Here is a 24,934-nt window from a genome sequence, read left to right as displayed (position 1 = left end):
CCTACACCAGTTATGAATATTAAATGTGATCTATTTTTCATAATAAAGCATTTATCTGGAATATTACCTTGATTACGATTTATTTATTATGTTTCTAAAAGAGGCTTTATATGGGGAATAGGAGCAAATGTGAACCGATCCCGATAAAATGGGCTACTAAATAAATTTATATAATAATTGTCTGTGTTAAATTTTATTGCAATAACAGGGCTTTGTATAGGGGCTAGGGTAAAATTAAGTCCGATCATTTAGAAAATCTGCAAGGTCATCAAGGCTTGTATAAAACTTAGTTGTGCGAGATATCGAGTTACATTTATATTATACAGAATTATGATCTCAAAAGCTATTTTCGGGGGTTCAGTTGTATGGGGGCTAGGTGAAATAATATACCAATATTAACCATTTTCAATAGGCTTTGTCCTTGGGTCTTAAAAATTGCGACCTATACTTTGCTAACAACGTTTACATGGACACAAGGACGGACATCGTTAAAGCAACTCAGAAAGTAATTCTGAGTCGATCGGTATACTTAAAGGTGGAAAAAAATCCATGCCTAATATATACGAAAAATGTCGTACATTGTACGAATCGTTCGTTGTTTCGCATCACGAAATTCTTTCGTAATATATAAGAATTTGTACGAAATATTTTAATATAATGCAAAATATTCTTGAAAAAATTAATTTACATAAATTGAAAAAAGTGAATTTTGAATAAATATGGTAAAATTTACGATGTTACGAAATTTTTTTTCGTAAAGTTGAGCATGGATTATTTTCAGTGTATAGTACTAATATTTTAGTGCGTTACAAACATCAGCACAAATGCATAATACCCTTCCCACTATAGTGGTGTAGGGTATAAAAATTGTAAACAATAATCTGCTGGGATAGTGATGTTACCATTCAGTACACTCTGCGCTGATCATTACAAATAAAATTCTTTTGATTAAAAACTAGTTCTTGCATTGCTGGGAGTAGGGCCTAGGACATCTGTGGAAAAAACACAACTTCTTATATTACCCTTTTTTCTCACTTCCTGTCGTGACGGTATATAAAATATAATTTGAATTGGCGCCTTGTTTTAGTTTTTGTTTGTAAGCAAAAAAAATATTAAACATTTTTTTAGTTTAATTGGCCCACCCAATATTTTATTAATATTTGTTTGCATTTGTTTTACGATTTCGTTTTTCTTAGTTTTTCTTCAAGACTCTTAAATTTATATCACTTGCCACAAATGTTATCCGTTCACAGCATGAATTTATAGCGCTCTTTATGTTGCAAAGTACGAAAACAACAATAATATAAGAGTTTAAAGTTCATAACACTTAACAATGTCTTCAACACCACTAACTACCATCAGTAGATTTTGATTGCGGGTTTTTTTTTTTTGAAGGGGTTTGTGTTACATTGTTTCAAATTTTTCTGTTTAATCAAATCAACAATTTTTGATCAGTCAAATAAGTATTCGCTGGAACATAAAAACTTTAGAAAACAAACAAAAACCAAGATACAGGATACAATCGAAAACTCTTGGTCCCATTATCTTATACACAAAAGTTTATTTTTTATGTTATGCAGGAAGAACAATTCTTTGTTGGTGATTTGTATGTCCTTAAAGAGTTTAAACTAGCTAATATGAGTATTCTAACTAAAACAATAATTTTCAAATGCAAGTAATAGTATTATTCGAGTTTTGCTACTTTTAAACTTTTGTAAATTGGTCTCAAACACTGGTCCTGAGGTCGTTTCTACATAAGATTTATTCTGGTGGATTAAACAAGTTTTAAGTGTCCTTTATGTCGATTACATGGGGACAATGTAGTGACAATTAACTTCTTGAATTTTTGGCACACACGCTTTTTTTGACACAAGGACAAAGTCTATTGAAAATGGAAAAAATCTGTCCATTATTTCGACTAGCCCCCATACAGAATAGGGCCTTTGGGCTTATAATTAGGTTAAATTATCTATTATGTCAACAAAAGTCGGCAAAACTTTGTTTTATAGAACTTTAAATGACACTACCGAGTTTTGTAATGATCGGGCTTCATTTGACCCTAGCACCTATAAAAACTCCCCTTTAGAAATGACTTGATGGTCAAAATTCACTTATAAACGCTAATTATACTTTACATAAATAACTTTAAAGTAAACGTAACTTCCTCTACCAACATTTATATTTCCCCTACATCCCTATGAGCTCTCTTGAAAAAATATTTTTTTATGTCAAAAATAAGTAAAAATATTCTAGAATAAAGTTAAAAAAAAATTAAATGCTTTTTTTTAAATGCATATTTTTAACATACTGACTGATGTAGGGTATCATTCGGTCGGCCATGCCCAACTATACATTCATACTTGTTTTTTATTACAAGATTTATATCCAAACTTTAATAAACACGTTTGAATATGTCTGTACCGCCAGACACTGTCTATTGCTTGGCTTTTTAGGACTTATTGACTTGTGGAAATGTCCAAATTGTTGTTACGCTCTTTTGAAATTCATTTCAATAAAATCGGAGTTTTAGACAATAGAGTTCTATAAAATTGCAACAATATGTATTTCGATGCAGTGCTCCATTTTCAATACAAAAGTCTTTTTAAAATTTTTTGGTTGTTACGCATTTTTACATTTCAAGTGACGACATTATAGTGTCATTTTGGAATACCACTCAATCAATGCGTATTAATGTACTTAACACATAAAAATTAAAAAAACATTTTTTTCCAACAGATATTCAGTTTTCGAAGCACCAAAGTCTTACTCAAATTAATAGCAAGAATCCTTTTGTATGAAAAGTGTTAATCTGACAACTTTCCGGAAAGGGGCATTATCCTACTATAAAAGTGTGGTAGGGACCCGATAATCCATTAACATCTGTTGAGACGGCAATAATAGCGAAAGACTTGTTCGAAGTATATAGCTCATCACTATCTATAGTGTCTGTCTCGTGTAATTCTACGATTTTCACTTACAAGTAATAAATTATGTAAGTAATTACTTTTTATATCCACCATTAAAAAAGATGGGGGTATATTGATTTTGTCATTCCGTGTGTAACACATCGAAATATTGCTCTAAGACCCTATAAAATATATATATATATATATATATATTCTGGGACCTCGTAAGATTCTAAGACGATCTAGATATGTCCGTCCATCTGTCCGTCTCTCTGTTGTTGGCACGGTAGCGTCCACAAAATAAGAGATATTGAGATGAAATTTTCCCAAAATATATTTTATTCACCAGAAATGTTTGGTATTGAAAATGGGCAAAATCGGTCAACGATTTCACATAGCCCCCATACAAATGTACCCCCCGGAATATTGTATAAATAGCTTCAAATATTCACAAATTCGTTGTTTATGGAGCAAATACCACATCGCATAGGTCAGTTTTTAGGCGTCTGCAATATAATAATTGGCTCTACCCCCATATAAGGTCCCCTTTAGAAAATGACTAAATAGCTGATTACTGGCCTATAAATGGGAATATAGCGATGAAACACATAAGTTTCATGTAAGTCAATATCTCTCCACTAAATTTTATGGATATCGGTCCATAATTGACCCTATATGGGGGATTGGGTCCCCTTCAGGAAATGACTTTAACGCTCATTACTCTCTTAAAAATACAAGTATAGTGATGAAATTTGACATAATTAAGTTTCTTATTAGCCAAAACCCTCTATGAAATTTTATGGGGATCGGTCTATAATTGACCCTACCCCCTAATATAAGGTTCCCTTCAGAAAATGACTTTAACGCTCATTACTGGCTTAAAAATCGGATATAGCGATGAAATTTGATATAAGTAAGTGTCTTACCAGACAAAAAATCTTTATGAAATTTTATGTGGATCGGTCCATTATTGACCCTACCCCTCATATGAAGTCCCCTCCATAGAATTACTATAACGCTCATTACTAGCTTAAAAATACGACTATAGCGATGAAATTTAACATAAGTAAGTTTTATACTAGCCAAAATCTCTTTACCAAATTTCCCAGAAATAAGTTTTATACTAGGCAATATCTCTCTACCAAATGTTATGTGGATCGGTCCATTGACCCTACCCCCAACATAAGGACCCTATCAGAAAAATACTTTAAGGCCCATTACTGGCTTAAAAATACGAGTATAATAATAAAATTCGACTCACTTAAGTTCCTTGCTAGTCAAAAACTCTTAACTTAATTTTATGTTGATCGAGACTTAATTGACCTAATGTCCCCATCAAAAAATTAATTACTGGGCTAAAAAACGAGTAAAGCGATGAAATTCGATATAAACCTGACCTGTAGGAACCAAGATCGTTCTAGAAAATTTTACGGAGATCGGTCTATAATTGACGCTACCCCCATATAAGGCCTCTTTAGAAAATGACTTTAAAGCTCAGTACTAGCTTAAAAATACTAGTAGATTTATGAAATTTGACATAAACTAGTTTCGTGTAAGCTAATATCCTATCTCTTCTATAGGATCCGAAATCTCTCTATCAATTTTTATGAGGATCAGTCCATAATAACACCACCCCGTATAAATTCCGCCCTAGAAAAACAGTTTTGATTTAAAATCTCTCTACAATATTTTATGACTTTAATGCTCCTTAATGGCTTCAAAATACAAGTAGATCGATGCAATTTTAAACAAATAAGGAATTGAAATCTTCCTACAGACTTTTATGAGAATTGGTCCATATATGTATGTATAAATACCCCTACTCCCTATAAAAATCAGCACTGTCAATAGTAAAACCCCCATTAATGGACCTCTTTCAAATGTTACCCTGATGTTCTCATTAATATCGATATATAATAATAAAATATTCAAAATATAAAAGTTCATTTATATATCAGTGATTTGATGGTAATAAAAGATTCGGCATAGCCGAATATAACACTCTTACTTGTTGTTCTTGTTCAATCTAAGTTTTTGGTTGGATCTTGTGTGAAATTGAAATTCAAGAAATCTTTTTATAAAAGGTACATAAAGTGATCGAGTTGAAGTAAAGATTTTAAGAGTAATAAAACTAAAAAAACAAAAACTCTCTACTCATAAAATCCATTTAAGTTGTATTTCCAATTTTAAAGCTCACAAATTATTCATTTGACTGGCAATAATATTTATGTACGCCATAAAACATCAAGTACTAACCTTATTCGTTAAGAAAAAAAAACTACTCCCACATCAAATTTAGAGGCAAATGTGATAAATTAGAATATTTTTATGGCGTTCTTTTGCAACAAAACATAGCCAAAATGAGCTAGTTTGTGGCCATAAACTAATCTTTTTCAGCCGACCCTGGCATACCTACAACTAATAATTTATTTATGTAGCAGTATAAGTGTTGTTTGCCAATAAAATATCACCTTAGGTGGCAACTATATTTGCATAACTTTTGTTTTAGAATTTTTTTAACACAAAAGGGCTTAACCCAGATGTCAATCGTAAGCACGAGACTATTAATGGGAGCTACCGTTTGAGTTTACTCTTTTTTAGTTTTATTCTTTAATATTGGTCGTCATAAAAATGATCAAATGGCGTGACGTAAAACGATCATTGAAGCTGTTTATTTTCTCTTACAAATATTGACTTGGTAAGCAAGGTAAAGTCTTCAAAATAAATCACTTTAAAAATATCGTCATAAAATCAAGTTCCTAAAAATGACCACACATGATTTGGTAGTATGTATGTATCTTGTGTATTGCTTTTCTGTGTCAGTTTAGTTTCTTCAATACGTTGGCTTTCCGATGAACTTTAAAATTGTTTCAAATCTTTCCTTTGAATGTCATAATAATGATGGCGCATAGTGGTCTGGTAAAATGAATGTGATGAAGGAAAAAGGAAGACAGTCTCTTAGACGTAAAAACTCTTTTTGTCAGATGCATTTAAGCTGATAATAAACTTGTTAAAACTGAGAGCAAAATGTGTGGCGGCAGAAGATCAAGTAAACAATAAAACTGTTGACGCAGGATGATTTTAACGCTGTTGATCGAAATGATTAAAATGCATTTTTATTGTGGTACAATAAAATGAAAAAGAACAAAAACGAAAAAAAAGTCGAAGCAAATGTTAAAGGCATGACAGGAACAAAACCCCAAAAACCTAACATAACAATAAGCAGGGTATCACCATTGTATTTGCCTTTTTATCCTACTGATCATTTTTAGAGTACTCTATAGTGAGTTTGAGTTATAAACAAATTGCTTAGAGACTTAAACAAAAGTTTTTCAAATGAATTTGGTGAAATCATTCTGTTAATACCTAGCATTATAACAAGCAAAACAATAATAGATTAAGTACCGATCTTTACAAGAAAACGAAATTCTTCTAGTGAACAATATTAACAATATTAATAAGGAAAATTTTCGATACATGTTTAACATAAAAATGATTAACGGTACGATCATGTAATGACCCATTCCAGTGCATTCTTTAACCTCTTTAAGCCCGCGCAACCACACTACTGAGATGGCTCTGTTGTTTTGGCAACAGCACCTAGAGACATATTTGGTAGTCCGAAATAGCCAACAAAATAGATCAGGATCCCTTTTTTATGAACCGATCAATGTAACAAAGGAAGTAAGAATTTCCAAAGTCTATTAATTCCAATAATTGCCCCGACAAATAGTCGCGCAGCATGTATCAATATATCCTGTTGAGATGGCAACAGCACCGAAGAACTTCCCCGAAGCGTAAAAAGCCATACTAAATCAGTACTAATCTCCAATATATGGAGACTTTCCCGATCTTTCACCAATTTTAGCATCAGATCCATTCCCATGATCATAAAGATCGATCTACGGGATGACAGGCAAGCATTGAATACTGACCTGACAATTCCCCAGCATATACTGGTGTTCCACTACACGAATGGTAAGACATTGGGTTTAGGAATCCAGCATATGCTGCTTTGTACACAGACCTGTTCAAAGAGAGATTTATCCAACCTATTAGGTATAAGATATATCAGTCCTTAAACCAACATTCTCTCTTCGAGATTTTAGGTATTAAAGCACAGCCACTACGTGGATCCCGAAGGAACCTTTACTAACTAACCAGCCAGGCCAATTGTCCTGCGGGCAATTGGCCACCCTTAGTGCCAGATTATATGGTGCTCTGGTTAGATCGCATGCCAAATCATTACGAGACGAAGCCAAGGATACATTTGACATCACCAGTTTATAGTCCCGGCAGACTAGAGGTATTGGTAGCACCTCTTTACCCGGGGATTGCAATACATCATGGAAACATGCCCCCCGGGGGATCCTTGTTATTGTTAATGCTCCTAAATTTTATTTGATTTTATTTTCATTCTGTTGTTATTGTTATATTTTACTTTGCCAAAATGTATCATAAGCAAAAAAAGAAAAAAAACTTTTTGTCTACATTTTGTTAAAATGGAGATTTCATCATGGAAACAAGCCCCCGGGGGGCTAAAAAAACTAAAAAAATATGTTGTTCTAAAACTAAAAAAGCTATATTAGCTGAGTACAGAATTACAATGACTTAGAAACGCCTGGTATATAGTAATAATCCTTTCAACCATTCTGAAGGGGACATTAGGACCAACACTACATAAATTTAGTTCCTAAAAAACTTAGCCGTGTCGAATTATATTGCTGTATATTTATTTTTAACTCAGAAATTAGCATTTTGGACTGATTTTGTTTGTGAACTATGGACCGATATCTGTCATAATTCAGAATTTAATTTGTGGAAGTAAAAAACTGATATGTGCGAATTTTGTAGCAATTGCTTTATTGTCATAAAATTTTTAACTGTTTTAACCTTTGTACAAAATTTGTATGGGAGCTATGTTAAATCTTGGACCGATTTTCAAAACTATAATTTTCTGATAATAACGTATATTTTTTTTTGAAAATGGGATTCTCCTGTCATTCTTCGTTTAAACAAAGTCTAGAAAAGAACAAATTTTAGACCGAAAACAATTTTGACACATCTCTCCTGTAGAGGACTTTCAATATTGTTAATGCTGCCTAAATTTTATTTGATTTTATTTTCATTCTGTTGTTATTGTTATATATTTTACTTTGCCAAAATGTATCATAAGCAAAAAAAGAAAAAAACTTTTTGTCTACATTTTGTTAAAATCAGCATGAAAATTTCACAGTAATAAAGTTATCGTTTAGTTTTCTTTGAATTACGAAAACAGTGTGGAGAGCACAGCACTAAAGAATCATCTGTTTTTGTTATTTTTCTTATAAAATAAATATAAATAAAATAAAAAATAGTAGATTGTGATAAAGTTAGAATTTCTTTGTTTATGGTCTGTTATATTGCAATTCTTAAGAACAAAATGTTGTCTTCGAGAATATTTTTGCTAGTTTGTAGGTATATGTTTATTGAATAGCTATAGTAGTTTATTTATTTAATTTTTAATATTAGTGTCAAAAGTATCCTCTATTCGAAATTAAATTGACATTGAGTCATAGTATCTACACTGAAAAAAATCCATGCTTAATATATACGAAAAATGTCGTACATTGTACGAATTTTTCGTTGTTTCGCACCACGAAATTCTTTCGTAATATATACAAAATTGTATGAAATATTTTAGTATAATGCAAAATATTCTTGAAAAAATTAATTTACATAAATTGAAAAAAAGGGAATTTTGAATAAATATGGTAAAATTTACGAAATATTAATTCATTCAAAATAAATTTTCTAATTTTAGTTCAAAATTTTTTTTACACGAAATTTTTGTAAATTTTACGGAAATAGAAGTTACGAAATTTTTTTCGTAAAGTTGAGCATGGATTATTTTCAGTGTATGGACGTTGTGACAATTTCAAAAGTGTCACAAACTCCTGCGAAGGACTGCTATCCAGATCACTTTATAAAAGGAATCTAAAACGCAACATACATTAAATTTTTGCGATAAATTCTAAAAAAAAATCAATACATAAATATTACAAAGTCCATCTGAATGTTATTTTTCTAAACCATATTTTATGAGGATCAGTTCATAATTGCACCTACCCATAGCAATAATGAACTGATCCATAGAAAATATGGTCTATAAAACTTATCCGTGTCGAGTTTCATCGTTGTACTTGACTAAGACATTTTCTGAAGATATATCGTTCAATCGTTGTATACCTAAATGAACGTAATCGATAAACGATAAACGTAATCGAAATGCAGAATAGGGGTGATTGTTGAGAGATTTCAGTTTCTATATAACCTATCCTTGTCAAATTTTATTGCAGAAATATCTTGGACTGATATTTCCCATTTTCAATACCAAAATTCTCTGATCGATAATGTATATTTTGGAAAAAATTTTATCTTTTTATTATCTTTTTTATAAACATAGACAGACGGGCATAGTTAGAATGTTTCAAAATCTTATGAGCACCCAGAATATATTTGGGGAATTTCATGTTAGTGACCCAACTCAAAAAACTACCGAGATTAGAGAGGGTCATACTTGGACATTTCGGCCATACAGGGTTTTATTGAAATGAGTATAGCTTTTCACCTATTAGTCCTAGAAAAAAATGGACAAGGCAGTTTAGAAAGCTATTTCTTTATCATTTCCAAAGTTTTTTTCTAAATTTTATCCAAAACGGAAGACATATATTTCTAAAGTTGGTCACTTGACATGAAATTTCCTATGTATGTATATACTTTATGCAATATTTCGATATGTTACACGCGAAATGATAAAATAAATATACTCCCCTTATCTTGTTTCATGATTGGTATAAAGAAACTATGTAGGTTGCTGTAATATAACCCTTCGCTACAAGACGACAAAGTTAATCGTTTGTCCTGATTAAATGTCAGCCTTTTTGTCTTTTCATTTCAAACGGCTTAACATATCAAAGGATATGTGTAGTAAGTAAACAAAATATAATATAAATAAATGTCTTATGAAAAGATTATTAAAAATATCTTTTTTTTCATTTTTTAATATGTTTTAACAAGAGATTAGTTGCTTATAATGAGTCAAAAGGAAAATATTATACTTATTTACATACATACTAAAAAACTAAGTTGTGTGTGTGTTAATGAAAGGATGTCACGTTCGGTTTATATTTCTTTTTATAAAGGTAATTTTTAACATTTCTATATAAATGTATGTAAATTTGTGTGTTGAATGATAATAAACGTGTTGCAGTATCTTCATATAGACAAATAAAGACTATATAATCTTAATTAAAATAAAATCTAGAACATGTATATAAAATTTATTTATAACCGCTATTTTTAGAAAAACTGTGGGCTTTCATAAATGTCATAGTCACCTAATTACGCTGCGTGTTTGATTAACTTGATTCTTACAAAACGGTGCAAGGACCTATGTCCCCTAAGGTTTACCTAATACCGGTCCACACTAGGGAACTATTTTTCTGAAACAAAAGTTTCTATGTGTTGATCTTAAGGAAACTTTAAAAGTGAATTAAGAAAAAGTTTCTCAACAAAAGTTTCCTAGTGTGGACCAGCTCCTAGGATCTTCGAATTATACATCTATTGCCATATAACACCTGTTCTCTATATTAAGAGCTACTGTGTGACATTTCCTGAAGCCCTATTCCTTTTTATGTATTAGCAAAATCGAAGACCATAAAAGAGCAATTTATCTATATATATATATATATATATATATATATATATATATATATATATATATATATATATATATATATATATATATAATATATATTATATATATATATATATATATATATATATATATATATAATATATATTATATATATTATATATATATATATATATATATATATATATATATATATATATATATAACCGCTATTTTTAGAAAAACTGTGGGCTTTCATAAATGTCATAGTCACCTAATTACGCTGCGTGTTTGATTAACTTGATTCTTACAAAACGGTGCAAGGACCTATGTCCCCTAAGGTTTACCTAATACCGGTCCACACTAGGGAACTATTTTTCTGAAACAAAAGTTTCTATGTGTTGATCTTAAGGAAAGTTTAAAAGTGAATTAAGAAAAAGTTTCTCAACAAAAGTTTCCTAGTGTGGACCAGCTCCTAGGATCTTCGAATTATACATCTATTGCCATATAACACCTGTTCTCTATATTAAGAGCTACTGTGTGACATTTCCTGAAGCCCTATTCCTTTTTATGTATTAGCAAAATCGAAGACCATAAAAGAGCAATTTATCATATATATATATATTATATATATATATATATATATATTATATATATATAATATATATATATATATATATATATATATATATATATATATAAATATATATTATAATATATATAATATAATATATATAATATATATATATATATATATATATATATATATATATATATATTAATATATATATATATATATAATATATATATAATATATATATAAAAGAGTAGCGTTACTGACTAACAGATTCATTATCGCACAGCCCAAACGGTTTAACCTAGAATCATGAAATTTTGACAGTAGATGTGTTTTTGATTATATAGTTCCACTAAGGAGGGATTTTTGGAAATTTGCACATTTACGGTTAAAAAGGGGAAAAAAACGTTTTTTAATTATCTTACACAATATTAGTGATACAAGTAAAATTATAAATGCACCTGTATGAACAGATGGGTGTCTGGCACTTTTTTTAAATTCGTACTTTTAAGGGGTAAAAATGTGTAACAAAGGTGATTTTGGTACCTTTTTTGGCCCTTTATAACTTTTGAACTAATTAACATAATAAAATTTTTATACCCACCATCAATAAAGATGGGGGTATATTGATTTTGTCATTCCGTGTGTAACACATCGAAATATTGCTCTAAGACCCCATAAAGTATATATATTCTGGGACCTCGTAAGATTCTAAGACGATCTAGCCATGTCCGTCCGTCTGTCTGTTGTTGGCACGATAGCGTCCACAAAATAAGAGATATTGAGATGAAATTTTCCCAAAATATATTTTATTGATCGGAATAAAATATATTTTATATTGTATAAATAGCTTCAAATATTCACCAATTCGTTGTTTATGAAGCAAATACCACAAAATTTCGCATAGGTCAGTTTTTTGACATCTGAAAAATATTTCTGCATTATGGCGGACATAGGACCATAATTGGCCCTACCCCCCATATAAGGTCCCCTTTAGAAAATGACTAAATAGCTGATTACTGGCTTAAAAATGGGAATATAGCGATGAAATTCGACACACATAAGTTTCATGCAAGTCAATATCTCTCAATCAAATTTTATGTATATCGGTCTATAATTGACCCTACCCCCCATATAACGTCCCCTTCAAAAAATGACTTTAACGCTCATTACTCGATTAAAAATACAAGTATAGCGATGAAATTTGACATAAGTAAGTTTTTTACTAGCCAAAACCTCTCTATGAAATTTTATGTGGATCGGTCCATAATTGACCCTACCCCCCATATAAGGTCCCCTTCAGAAAATGACTTTAACGCTCATTACTGGCTTAAAAATGGGAATATAGCGATGAAATTCGACACACATAAGTTTTATGTAAGCCAATATCTCAAAACCAAATTTTATGTATATCGGTCCATAATTGACCCTACCCCCCATATAACGTCCCCTTCAGAAAATGACATTAACGCTCATTACTCGCTTAAAAATACAAGTATAGCGATGAAATTTGACATAAGTAAGTTTCTTACTAGCCAAAACCTATCTATGAAATTTTATGTAGATCGGTCCATAATTGTGGATCGGTCTATAATTGACCCTACCTCCCATAAGAAGTCCCCCCATAAATTTTTAATGCTCATTACTGGCTTAAAAATCGGATTATAGCAATGAAATTATACAGAAGTAAGATTTATACAAGTCAAAATTTACCAAATTTTATGTGGATCGGTTCACAATTGACCCTTCCCCCCATATAAGGCCCCCTTCAGAAAACGACTTTAATGTTAATTATGGGCTTAAAATTCGAATATAGCGAAGAAATTTGACATAAGTATGTATCTTAGGTATCCAGCAAATTTTATGTGGATCGGTCTATAATTGACCCTACACCCCCATATAAGGTCCCCTCCATAAAACTACTTTAACGCTCATTACTGCCTTAAAAATACGAGTATAGCGATGAAATTTCACAGAAGTAAGTTTTTCACAAGCCAAAATCTCTTTACCAAATTTTATGTGGAACAGGCCTTAATTGACCATAACCCTAACATAAGGTCCCTATCAGAAAATACTTCAAGACCCATTACTGGCTTAAAAATACGAGAATAGTAATAAAATTCGACTCAATTAAGTTTCTTGCCAGTCAAAAACTCTTAACCTAATTTTATGTGGATCGAGCCTTAATTGACCTACCCCCATATAATGTCCCCATCAAAAACACGAGTAAAGCAATAAAAAACAAGTAAAGCGATGAAATTCGATATGAACCTGACCTGTAGGAACTAAGATCGTTCTACAAAATTTTACGGAGAACGGTCTATAATTGACGCTACCCCCATATAAGGCCCCTTCAGGAAATGACTTTAAAGCTCAGTACTGGCTTAAAAATACTAGTAGATTTATGAAATTCAACATAAACTAGTTTCATGTAAGCTAATATCTCTATCTCTTTTATAGGAACCGAAATCACTCTATCAATTTTTATGAGGATCAATTCCCCATATAAATTCCGCCCCAGAAATGACGCGAAAAATACGAATACCGCAATGCAACTCGACATAAAACAATTTTGATTTAAAATCTCACTACCATATTTTTTATAACTTTAATGCTCTTTAGTGGCTTCAAAATACAAGTAGATCGATGAAATTTTAAACAAATAAGGAACTGAAATCTTCCTACAGACTTTAATGAGAATTGGTCCATATATGTATGTATAAATACCCCTACTCGCTATAAAAATTAGCACTGTCAATAGTAAAACCCCCATTAATGGACCTCTTTCAAATGTTACCCTCATTAATATCGATATATAATAATAAAATATTCAAAATATCAAAGTTCATTTATATAACAGTGATTTGATGGTGGGTATAAAAGATTCGGCATAGCCGAATATAACACTCTTACTTGTTCTAAATATTTTGGATACATCTCCCAAAATTATGAGACACCTGTTTCGTACTTTTTTAAAATTCAGTCATTTTAGGGTGTAAAAGGGAGAAAATTGTATTTATGGTACTTTTTTATAGCACATTAAGAAAACTTTTTCGGTTCATTGAATTATTCCTATTACATATCGGACTAACTCTATAATAATATTATGGTAATAAAATTTTTGCTATTTCACTGGGGAAAAAAGTACCAAAGGGATAAAACGGAAAATTTTATTTTATTCAAACTCATTGAGCCAATTTTTATAAAATTTTAAAAAGTAGTTTATTTACTCACACAAAATTAGCTATTGGTATATTATTTTGGAATTCGAGTACTAAGGCCTATATAGGACCAAATTCGAGTAAATTGTTTGGTACCTTTTTGAAAACACAATTTTTCTCGAACAAATGAATGCAGATTTGAATCGTTTGAGTTTTATCTGTTATATATACATTTAAATACGGAACATTTTGTAAAAATTATATTTCTAAGCGAAAAAGGGAAACATTGTACTCTTTTTTATTAGTACATTCCACTTAGGTAAAATTTATTCCACTTTTGGTACTTTTTCTTCCTTTAAATGATATTCTATGTATGTTCTTTAATATGAACTCAAAACACATGATTATTAAACATACACGGTCCTCATTGAATAAGATTCATTAAGAGACAACTTTTTAGAACTTTTTATCTCATAAATTGTTCTTTTTTAATTTTCTAAAATATTCAACCTAAGAACATTAATTTTAACATACATGGTCTTCACTGAATAATATTCTGTAAGTGGGAACTATTTGGTACTTTTCTATTCTTCAAATAGTATCTTTTAGATTCTTTATAATGGTTAACCGGAACACACGGTCCTTATTAAATGAGAATTTATTAAACGTATAAAACTGAAGCATTAAAAAAATGTTTAATCAATTTTAATTTTCTATAAAAGTAAACAAAATTTTGAATCTATTTAATTTAAGTTAGGGTAGCGAAACACCCAGGGTATGCTAGTTGTATATATTTAAGATATACGAGTTATGACAGTTTAAACTTTTATTCCCCTGATTTCAATTAATTTGGGTTACCGTTAACTACACCTTTGTTATTTGCATAAGATTTAAACATATTAAATAATCCAAATTTTTATCAAAAGTGTGCATATTAAGGCAAATAAGATATATATAGCATGAGATTTATCTTATAATATAACCTATTTTTTATCCATATAAAAGCGAGTCGTTATTGAAGATTACATAAAGTATTTTAACAGATAATTAACAAGTATAATGCTTAAAATTATTCTGAAAATTGGTGCAGTTTTAATATTGCTTTTCGTGACGGTGAAAGCTCAAACGGATGAAAATAATTTACTCACAAAACAAGCTGAAGAATATGAAGAAATCGACGTTACGGAAGATTCATTAAGTGTGTTAGACCTCTTTAGAAATATTGACGTTGTCAATAATAATGATAACAAATTTAATGACTCTCGGGTAAATGGTGGACAAGTGGTTACAAAAATTGTACCTTTTCAAGTATCCCTACAAGCATATCGACGTAATCGCTGGCGTCATTTCTGTGGTGGTTCCATTATAAGTTCCAGTCATGTGCTAACCGCTGCTCATTGTGTGGACAAAATGAAACCTGAGGATATACATATAGTGGCGGGTACTTTAATTTGGAATTCGGGAGGACAGAGGCACAGGGCTTCGGCTAAACGTGTACATCCAAAATTTTCCTTAAGTCCAAGGATTATAAATGATATAGCTGTATTAAAAGTTCAACCTGCTTTTAACTTACATCGTAATAATATCGGAACTATTAGTTTGGGCAGTACAAGTCGTATACGAGATAGGATTAAAGTGCGTGTAACGGGATGGGGATCTACAAGTCCAACAGCAGCAACAGGTCTACCAGATAAATTACAACAATTAGATTATCAGACAATTACAAATGAGGAGTGTGGCAGAAAGGGTTTTAGAGTGACTCAAAATGAGATTTGTGCATTGTCAGTTGTAGGACAGGGATCTTGTATGGTAAGTGGGTTATTTTCTTTTAAGTCAATTTCTACTTTACATATTTTTCTGTAACTCCAATAAACAAATTTTGCTTTGTGTTATTGTTATCTTTTCCAGGGTGATTCTGGTGGTCCATTGATTAATACACAAGGTCCGGCACAACTTGTTGGTGTTGTTTCATACGGTTCAGCCACCTGTGCCCAAGGCAGACCTGATGTTTACTCAAGAGTTTCCAGCTTTCTACCCTACATTACTAAAGTTATTACCAGTGAAATACCATAAAGTTGTAAATAATAAAGAGTTAACCATAAAAAAGAAGTGTATTATGCATGTGTTTGAATAGAAAAATTAAAGCATGAAATTGTTTCGAATAGCTATTGTATGTACGTATTCTACAAATACTGTATGTATTGCATAGATTATCTATTTTTACTTTGAATTTGCGTAAAATTAAAAGTAAAGTGCAACGAAATGGCTAAAGTGTAAAAATGTTTGTCATGGAACCATTTTACTACAACAGCATTGCAGTTTCAATAAACTTGCGGTTTACAGTGGACCATTATATGTAGGTAGCGGCCAAAAATTCATAACGTTTAATTGAATTGGAATTATTAACCTCGCTTTTATACCCTATTAACCTCGGTTTTTATACCCTACACCACTTTAGTGGGTTTATGCTGAATTTAGTAACGCACAATAATATTAAACCTTAAAGTATATAATAATTTATGAATCGATTTAGCTATATCCGTAATCAAATTACAGGTCTCAATTTTGAAGATAATTCAATGGTCAATATTACATTGAATTGTCGTGCGTATGTTTATACTTTGACAACGGATGTTATTGAAAAATTATAAATACTTTGCTGTGAATTTGGTACCAGGTGTGTATAATTTGAAAACGTCTTTTTCCCTCTGTGTAAGAGCTACGGTCTATTAACTATCAAATTTTTGCGCTTCCTAGTTTCACAGTGTTTACTTTCATATAAGTAACATAACTTTAAAGTCGGTAACCACAAAAATAATGAATTTCGGCTGCCATCTCAAAAAATTCCAATAAAAACAATATAAATGCTTCGATACATTTTTATACCCACCATCAAAAAAGATGGGAGGTATATTGATTTTGTTATTTCGTTTGTAACACATCGAAGTATTGGTCATAGACCAACAAAAGTATATATATTCTGGGTCGTAATTAAATTCTAAGACGATCTAGCCATGTCTGTACGTCTGTCTGTTGAAAGCACGATAGAGTCCGAAAGGAAAGAGCTAGAGTGTTGAAATTTCACATAAATATTTCTCATAGTTAAGGTTTGTTTGGTATTGGAAATGGGCTACATCGGTCCACGTTTTCGGATAGCCCCGATACAAGAGGCCCCTCGAAAAGCAGCTTTCAAAAAAGATTTGGGGGTATATTGATTTTGTCATTCCGTTTGTAACACATCGAAATATTGGTCATAGACACACAAATGTATATATATTCTGGGTCGTAATTAAATTCTAAGACGATATAGCCATGTCTGTCCGTCTGTCTGTTGAAAGCACAATAGAGTCCGAATGGAAAGAGCAAGAGTGTTGAAATTTTACATAAATATTTCTTATAGGTAAGGTTTGTTTGGTATTGAAAATGGGCAATATCGGTTCACTTTTTCGGATAGCTCCCATACAAGTGGCCCCTCAAAAACCAGATTTAACAGTCATAACTTGTTTTAAAATACGAATATAGCGATGAAATTCATCATAAGTGAGATTCTTATTATCCAAAATCACTATGAAAAATTTTATTAGGATCGGTCCATAATTGACTCTACCCTAAAGGTTCGCTTCACAAAAGGACTTAACGCTCATTACTGGCTTAAAAATGCTAGATATAGAGGAATTTCGACATAAGTAAGTTTCATACGAGTCAAAATTTATGAGGATCGGTCCATGATTGACCCTACCCCCCATATAAGGTCCCCTTCAAAAATGACTGCAACGCTAATTAATGGCTTTAAAATACGAATGTAGCGTTGAAATTCGACACAAATAAATTTAATACGAACCAAATTCTGCCAAATTTTATGAGGATCGACCCATAATTGACCCTACCCCCCTATAAAAGGTCCCCTTCAGAAAATTACTTTAACGCTTTTAACTGGCCTAAAAATACGATAAAATTCGACATAAGAAAGTTTCATTCGAGTCAAACAAGGTTAGATGGTAGATGGCATAGCCGAATATAACACTCTTACTTGTTTCTATTACTGATAGAAAAATCAGTTTTTCCAATTCGGCAAAATTGACAAGAATACTATACAGGGTGTTTAATAAAAACAATTTAAATTGTTATTCTCCTCTATACGTAAATGTTGTCATATAAATACATATATAGTTATTTCCCCTTTTATCTTGTGTACATTCTAAAGAGACAACAACAGTAACCATAAATTAATTTAAATCAATCAATTCAATTTGTTTGTCAATAAAAATCTTAATGAGAATATATTTTTTTTTATTTTATTTATTTAAACGAATTTCATTGACGACCCAATTGTACATGGCAGTGCCATCCATAAACTCAAAGTCACTTCTACTAAGAACTTTGGTTGGAAAGTGTACAGAGTTGAGTAATTCGAATGAATTGAATGGTAACAAATAAATGAATTATTAGTTTTATTAACCCAATAAATATTTTTAGTGAAGATGTTGTGCATGAGAAACATCTATTTCATGATGTGGAAAGTATATATAAGAAAAATATTTTATGAAAAAAAAGAACAGTAGTAAACATTTTAAAAGTTATTAAAAAAATTGTGAATGGTGTAGAAATCTTAAATGTTTCATTAAACATTAAAGACAAATTGCTTTAATTTCTAATTATTGTGCAATAAAATGTTTATTGGGTTTATATGTTATTGTATGCATTTATTTTTTCTTTATAGTATTAATATACAAATACGAGTTGTATATATGTATGTTATTTCAAAGTGATCATTAAAATCAATTAAAATTGATTTCTTTCTGTAAGTTCTTTCTTTTAAAAGAAATTTACTCTCAAAAAACAAATATTAGTAAATTTGTAAATAATGTAAGCAAATCAAAAAAACTTTTAGGGAAATATCCAATCCCATCAAAAACTAAAAACTCTCATTAGTCATAAGAAGATGAATCTGGAATGGAATTGTGCAAAACATCATCCTAAAATATTGGTGCTTCATCCACCTTAAAGTATAATTTTCTGAGGTTAATAAGCTATTGAACAAACTACAGATCGATATGTATTAAATTCGTCCAATACCAAAGTCTATTGATATACAATAGCTCCAATACCATTGTCCCATTGTACAGTCGGCCTCGCCCGACTGTAATTTCTTACTTGTTTAAAATTTCTATCGTTTACGCGACCCTTGAAGAAATATATATCGGTTATTATCGGTCCTGTTCTCCGCCCATTTTAATGAAAAATGTTTGATACAAAACTTATATCGATGGAGGCATTTTCCTCTAATTTTAGTTTGCTGGATTTTATTGCTAAGAATTTTCCAATCTGTATTTGTGAGGGCATAATATCACTTCCAAGCTATTTGTATTGAATTTCGAAGAAAGTCTTACACATGCAAAGAAATTGCTCCACAGTTTCACTGCCCTCCCGACATTCTCTATATTCGTCTAAATTTTCAAATCCAATTTTTATAGCTGTTCCCACCATCCACTAAAAATCTCAACATTAACCTTAGTCTACTTATATTTCTCTAGTTATGGTCACCGCTTTGGATCTTTGTGGTTTTAACAACGTTTTTATTACTTCATATTTGTATATCCTACATCCTTATAGTGGGGAGGATATTATGCGTTTGTACTGATATTTGTAACGCTCAAAAATATTTGTCCTACACCCACCTTAATATATACCAAACGGCTTAGAATTACTTTCTGAACTTTCTACACCCACCTTAAAGTACCATTCGTCTTAGAATCACTTTCTAAGTCTATTTTGCTATACACGTCTGAACCCTCTGGTATAAAATCTCTTTTTTAATCAAAAATAAGTAAAAATATTCAGAATAAAGTTAAAAAAATTATCCGCATATTTAACATATTGACTGGTGTAGGGTATCATATGATCGACCATGTCCATACATTCATAATTGTTAATTTGTTTCTCGTTTCGTCGAATGTTTTTGTGTTCGTCTTAAACCTACAACTTCCTTTCATTAAGTTCTTTTGTTACTGATTATGAGTTTATCTCTCAAAAAGTAGTCGGTTCAGGTTTTCCTACAATCCAATAAGGTTTTAGACTTAACCATATCACCTGATATCGCCCTAATTGTCTTCTAGTTGTCAGTAAATATGTTAACCCATATTGATGTCAAATTTATTCCTGCTCGGACTTCTGCCTGAAAGAAATTGTTCTGTTGTACTTTGTTTCGAATCGTCTATGGTTCCCGAATTAAAGATATAAAACTTTATTAGGTTCATTTTAGCCATCAGACCTATATAGCCGTTTCGCTACGATGGAGATTTATTTGGATATCCTCAATCATGTTTATTAATTAAACTGTCTTCTATCAATATAGTGATCACCTCCTCGCTCATTGGAATTGACTTCTTCATGTTGCCTGAAATGATAATTGATCCGGTGGGTACAAAGCATAGTCTTTTAATTGGCACCTGTCCAATCTTGGAAAGGAATACTACTCTCTCACTACCCTCGTTTTTAGGATTTAACTCCTAAACGTCTTAGGTATTTTAGTATTCATGTCGCGGCTTGTTGTAAAACCTCTTGAAATCGGAGACTTTCTTCTGACGAGTTAGTGGCAATCGTCCTTGCTTTTAGAATTTGACTCCCTGACGTTGCCTATAGTAGCTAATGATGCTGTGGCTATCATCTTAGTGTCCTTTTCGGGTCATTTACATCCCTTCCGATTGGTAACTTTCTAATTTTAAAGTTGATATCTACATAGGCGAACTAAGCCTTATCTTTGTTCTTGGCAAGACTAGCCAAGTCAAAACTTATTACAAGTAGAGTTCTCTCGGGGTTTTCTTTCCTGTAAAGATATTCCATTTTATGAAACTTATAAAAACTTATGAAAACATTGGACTTTAAGAACCTTTTTTTGTCAGCTCAGGGAGGAAGGGATACCTTCACATTACGCCATGCTCTCTATTGGTCATTTCATATTTAAAGCGAATGCGTAGTAAACTATTTCATTATTGATCAGATTTTCTACCTTGTTTATTTGAATTTTGCATGTGGGATACTGCGTAGCGGAGATCATAACGGTGTCTTTTTTGAAAACTTTGGTTTAAGGTGGCTACCTTTTCCTTTAGTTGCCCTCTACTTTCTTCTTCGTATTTTAAAGCTTTTCTTGAGACAGCCTTACCATTAATGTTGATTTGACCGATCGATTTGAATAACATAATAGACGTTGTTACTTGCAGGATACTTAATGGTTGTTCCTTTGAGTGAGATATGGATGGATTGGCTTTAAAGATTTTGATGTTAAATGAAAATTGCATCTAAACCTTTAACTGTGAGACTGTTTCGATAAAGTGACGAAAATTCACTATTCTTATTATTCTTGGTGTAAAGTATAAATAATTTTTTTTAAAAAATATTTTCATTTTAGTTCTACAATAAAAAAATCACCACAACCAGATGTAAAAAAGTTTTCTTGTGTTAACAAATTAAAAGATGAATCAGTTCAGTTAAACAAGTGAACAAGAGATACTAATAAAAAAATACATACATTTCTTTAATTTTTACAACGTTTATTGGGTTGCTGAGAATATTTATATGATTTGGCATTGTCAACCCATTTTCCCCGGCATGTGTCACTATCAATTAAACGTTATTTTTTTTTCGTTTCATTTAAAATGCGTATTTATATTCATAAAATAATTTATTAAAATTTGTATTATTGCTGTTGTTATTTGTTTAATTGAAATGATTTTTGAAATATTTGGGTTTTTATTTCAAACCATTGACCCTTAAGTTTGTGACCCTGTATGTATGTTTTCTCAAAATATTTTTGTTCAAATTATTTGTGTTTTTTTTTTCGATATCAAAGTCATATTGATTGCAAAGCAAACGTAAATTTAATTATACATTTATGAATCTTTTATAACGGAAATATTTTGTATAAAGATATTAATTAATTGGAAATTTATTAAAGACTTGAAGGAGTTTCTCAATAGGTTTAAAAGATAACTAGGATTACAATTTAATAAATGTCAAAGTCTTTGGAACAATAAGGTGAAAACAGTTAATTTTGTTTAAACACTATCAATTGAAATATTTAAACACTATTCATTCACATAACAATTTAGGTTAATAAGGAGTGAGATCGAAAAATTCTTAACACACGTTTTTCATTACATTTTTCAACCAAAGTATTATTTGATTTTTTTTGATCAAGTTACCTTTGAAAAACATGTCAGTTATTATGTGTAATGTCAATTATATTAATTTTTTTTTTTGTTAATCTGATTAAAATGAGTGACCAGAAAAAAGTGCGTACTGAAATTATTAAATATTTTCAACTAAACCCAACTTGGTCTTACAAAAAGTTGGCCAAGCATACAAAGGTCTGCCGTCAAACTGTTTCCAATGTTATTAAACAGTACCGGGAGAACTTGTCAGTTGATAGAAAATCTGGTTCAGGTAGAAGGAATGGTCCACATGATGTTTCTAAAGCCAAAAAATAGAACGCATTTTCAAAAGAGCTCCCAACACATCCGGTAGGAAAGCAGCTCGGTTAGCTCAGTGCTCGGACTATTTGGTACGAAAAGTTAAAGCTTATGCAGGTTTAAAAACATACAAGGCTCAAAAAGTTCCTGACAGGAACGCTGCTAATAATTTAGAGGCCAAAAACAGAGCACGGAAATTGAAGTCAAGTTTTATAAAAAAAATATTCTTGCTGCATAACGGATGACGAAACGTATGTTCTGGCAGATTTTTCGCAACTTCCAGGTCAAAAGTTTTATGTTGCTGATGCTCGAGGGAATGTTGAAGAAAAGTTTAGGACCCAAAAGCAGACAAAATTTCCCAGAAAGTTCTTGGTATGGCAAGCAATATGTAGTTGCGGCAAAAGAAGCCAATCATTTGTTACAACGGGCTCTATAAATACCGAAATTTACATCAAGGAATGTTTACAAAAAAGGCTGCTTCCATTCATAAGACTTCATAATGTGTCCACTTATTTTTGGCCTGACTTGGCATCCTGTCACTATGGTAAACAAGCCCTTGAGTGGTACAACAATAATGTGGTATTTGTACCAAGAGAGGCAAATCCTCCAAACTGCCCGGAGTTAAGGCCAGTGGAGAGATATTGGGCTCTTGTTAAAAGAGAATTGAAGAGTACAAAAAAGGTGTCCAAAAGTGTGGTAGATTTTAAACGGAGATGGACTGCATGTTCGAGCAAAGTGACAGAAAGCACTATAAAAACGTTAATGGAAGGGTTTCCGAAAAGGGTTCAAAATTTCATCACTAGTGATTAAAACTATAAAAATATTTTTTTTGTAAATTGTAATAATAATTTGAATCAAATAAAAAAAATAAAGCTGTAAGTTTAGTGGTTTCTTTTTTATAAACATATATGTATGTTAAGAATTTTTCGATCTCACTCCTTAAATTCTGTAATACAGATTATTTGAATAAATCTTTGTGTTTTCTAACTACAAAACAACATACAAAACGTTTTTAACATTTTACATAAAAAATGATAAATGATCATGTACGGTGATCACAACCAGTTATACGACGTCGTTAATTTTTTTTATCATATTTTAATTTTTGTGACAAAAAACCTTCCGGCTATAAAAAATCATTTGTCCACCTTTAAATATCTTTTACAGTATTTAGATTTGTAATTTTTAGCGCCACTTTATTTAAACAAACCAAAATCTACATGTTCTCTTAATGGTTTATCTTGGGTTTGTTGTTTTTAAGATACGAGTACATGATTCCAATTTTATATGTTTAATTGATTTTTGAAGTATTTATGATATGTTGTTTATATATATGTTTATAACTTATATTTTCTTTAAATTACTTAAATTTATGTTAAATGTAAATAATTTTTTTTGAGAAATTATTATTTTTTACTTTTGGAATTTTGAGGCGTGTGACACATATTGATAACATCGAATTCTGGATATTTTAAATCATATCTTATAATATCTGTTCTATTACATTAACAGAAAATATTTGAAATTTCCAACATCCAAGTCCCGTTTTTGGTCAATGATTGTTATGAAATGCCCGAAAAGATATTGTTTGAAAAATATTTATTCAAATAATTTTTATGCTCACCATCAAAAAAGATGAGCGTGAATATTAATTTTGTTATCCCGATTGTAACACACCGAAATATGAAGCTATGTTCATCCGCCTGTCTGTTGAAATTGCGATAGGGACAACACGGGATGAGATAACTAGTTGAAAATTTACACATTTATTTTCTCTATTGGTAAGAATTGCTTGGTATTAAAAATATCCGAACATTATCGGTCCATGATATCTCTTAGCCCCCATACAATTGGTACCCAAGAATGCAGCAAAAAGGGGTCATAAATCAGTTAGTTATAAAGCAACCGTGATATTTTGTTCATGTTAGTATTATGCACTCAGAAATTTTACTTTGATGTATGGCAAACATAGGACCATAGCTTTCTCCCCATATAATGTACCTTTCAAAAAATTACTTTAAAGCTCATAACTGGCTCAATAATAGTGGAATAAAAAATAAACTACATTTCACTACTCAGCTATGCTGAATTTTTAATACCTTTCACTTATTAGCTACTTATTATGAAAAACCATTTACATATTTTAT

At 31.0% G+C, this 24,934-nt stretch overlaps 1 protein-coding gene across 1 annotated transcript; it reads left to right on the top strand.

The window, feature by feature from the left end:
• The first annotated feature begins 15,283 nt into the window (after window positions 1-15,283).
• Window positions 15,284-16,431, top strand: LOC111690945 (chymotrypsin-2). Its single transcript, XM_023453557.2, has 2 exons — window positions 15,284-16,128; window positions 16,228-16,431. Exons 1-2 carry the CDS (start codon window positions 15,379-15,381, stop codon window positions 16,390-16,392), a joined length of 915 nt encoding a protein of 304 aa, XP_023309325.2. The 5' UTR covers window positions 15,284-15,378; the 3' UTR covers window positions 16,393-16,431.
• The last annotated feature ends 8,503 nt before the right edge of the window (window positions 16,432-24,934 follow it).

The sequence above is a fragment of the Lucilia cuprina genome, chromosome 4, assembly GCF_022045245.1.
Source record: "Lucilia cuprina isolate Lc7/37 chromosome 4, ASM2204524v1, whole genome shotgun sequence".
NCBI lineage: Eukaryota > Metazoa > Arthropoda > Insecta > Diptera > Calliphoridae > Lucilia > Lucilia cuprina.
Note: the sequence above shows the minus strand (reverse complement) of the source record. Positions and strands in the feature narration are given on the sequence as shown.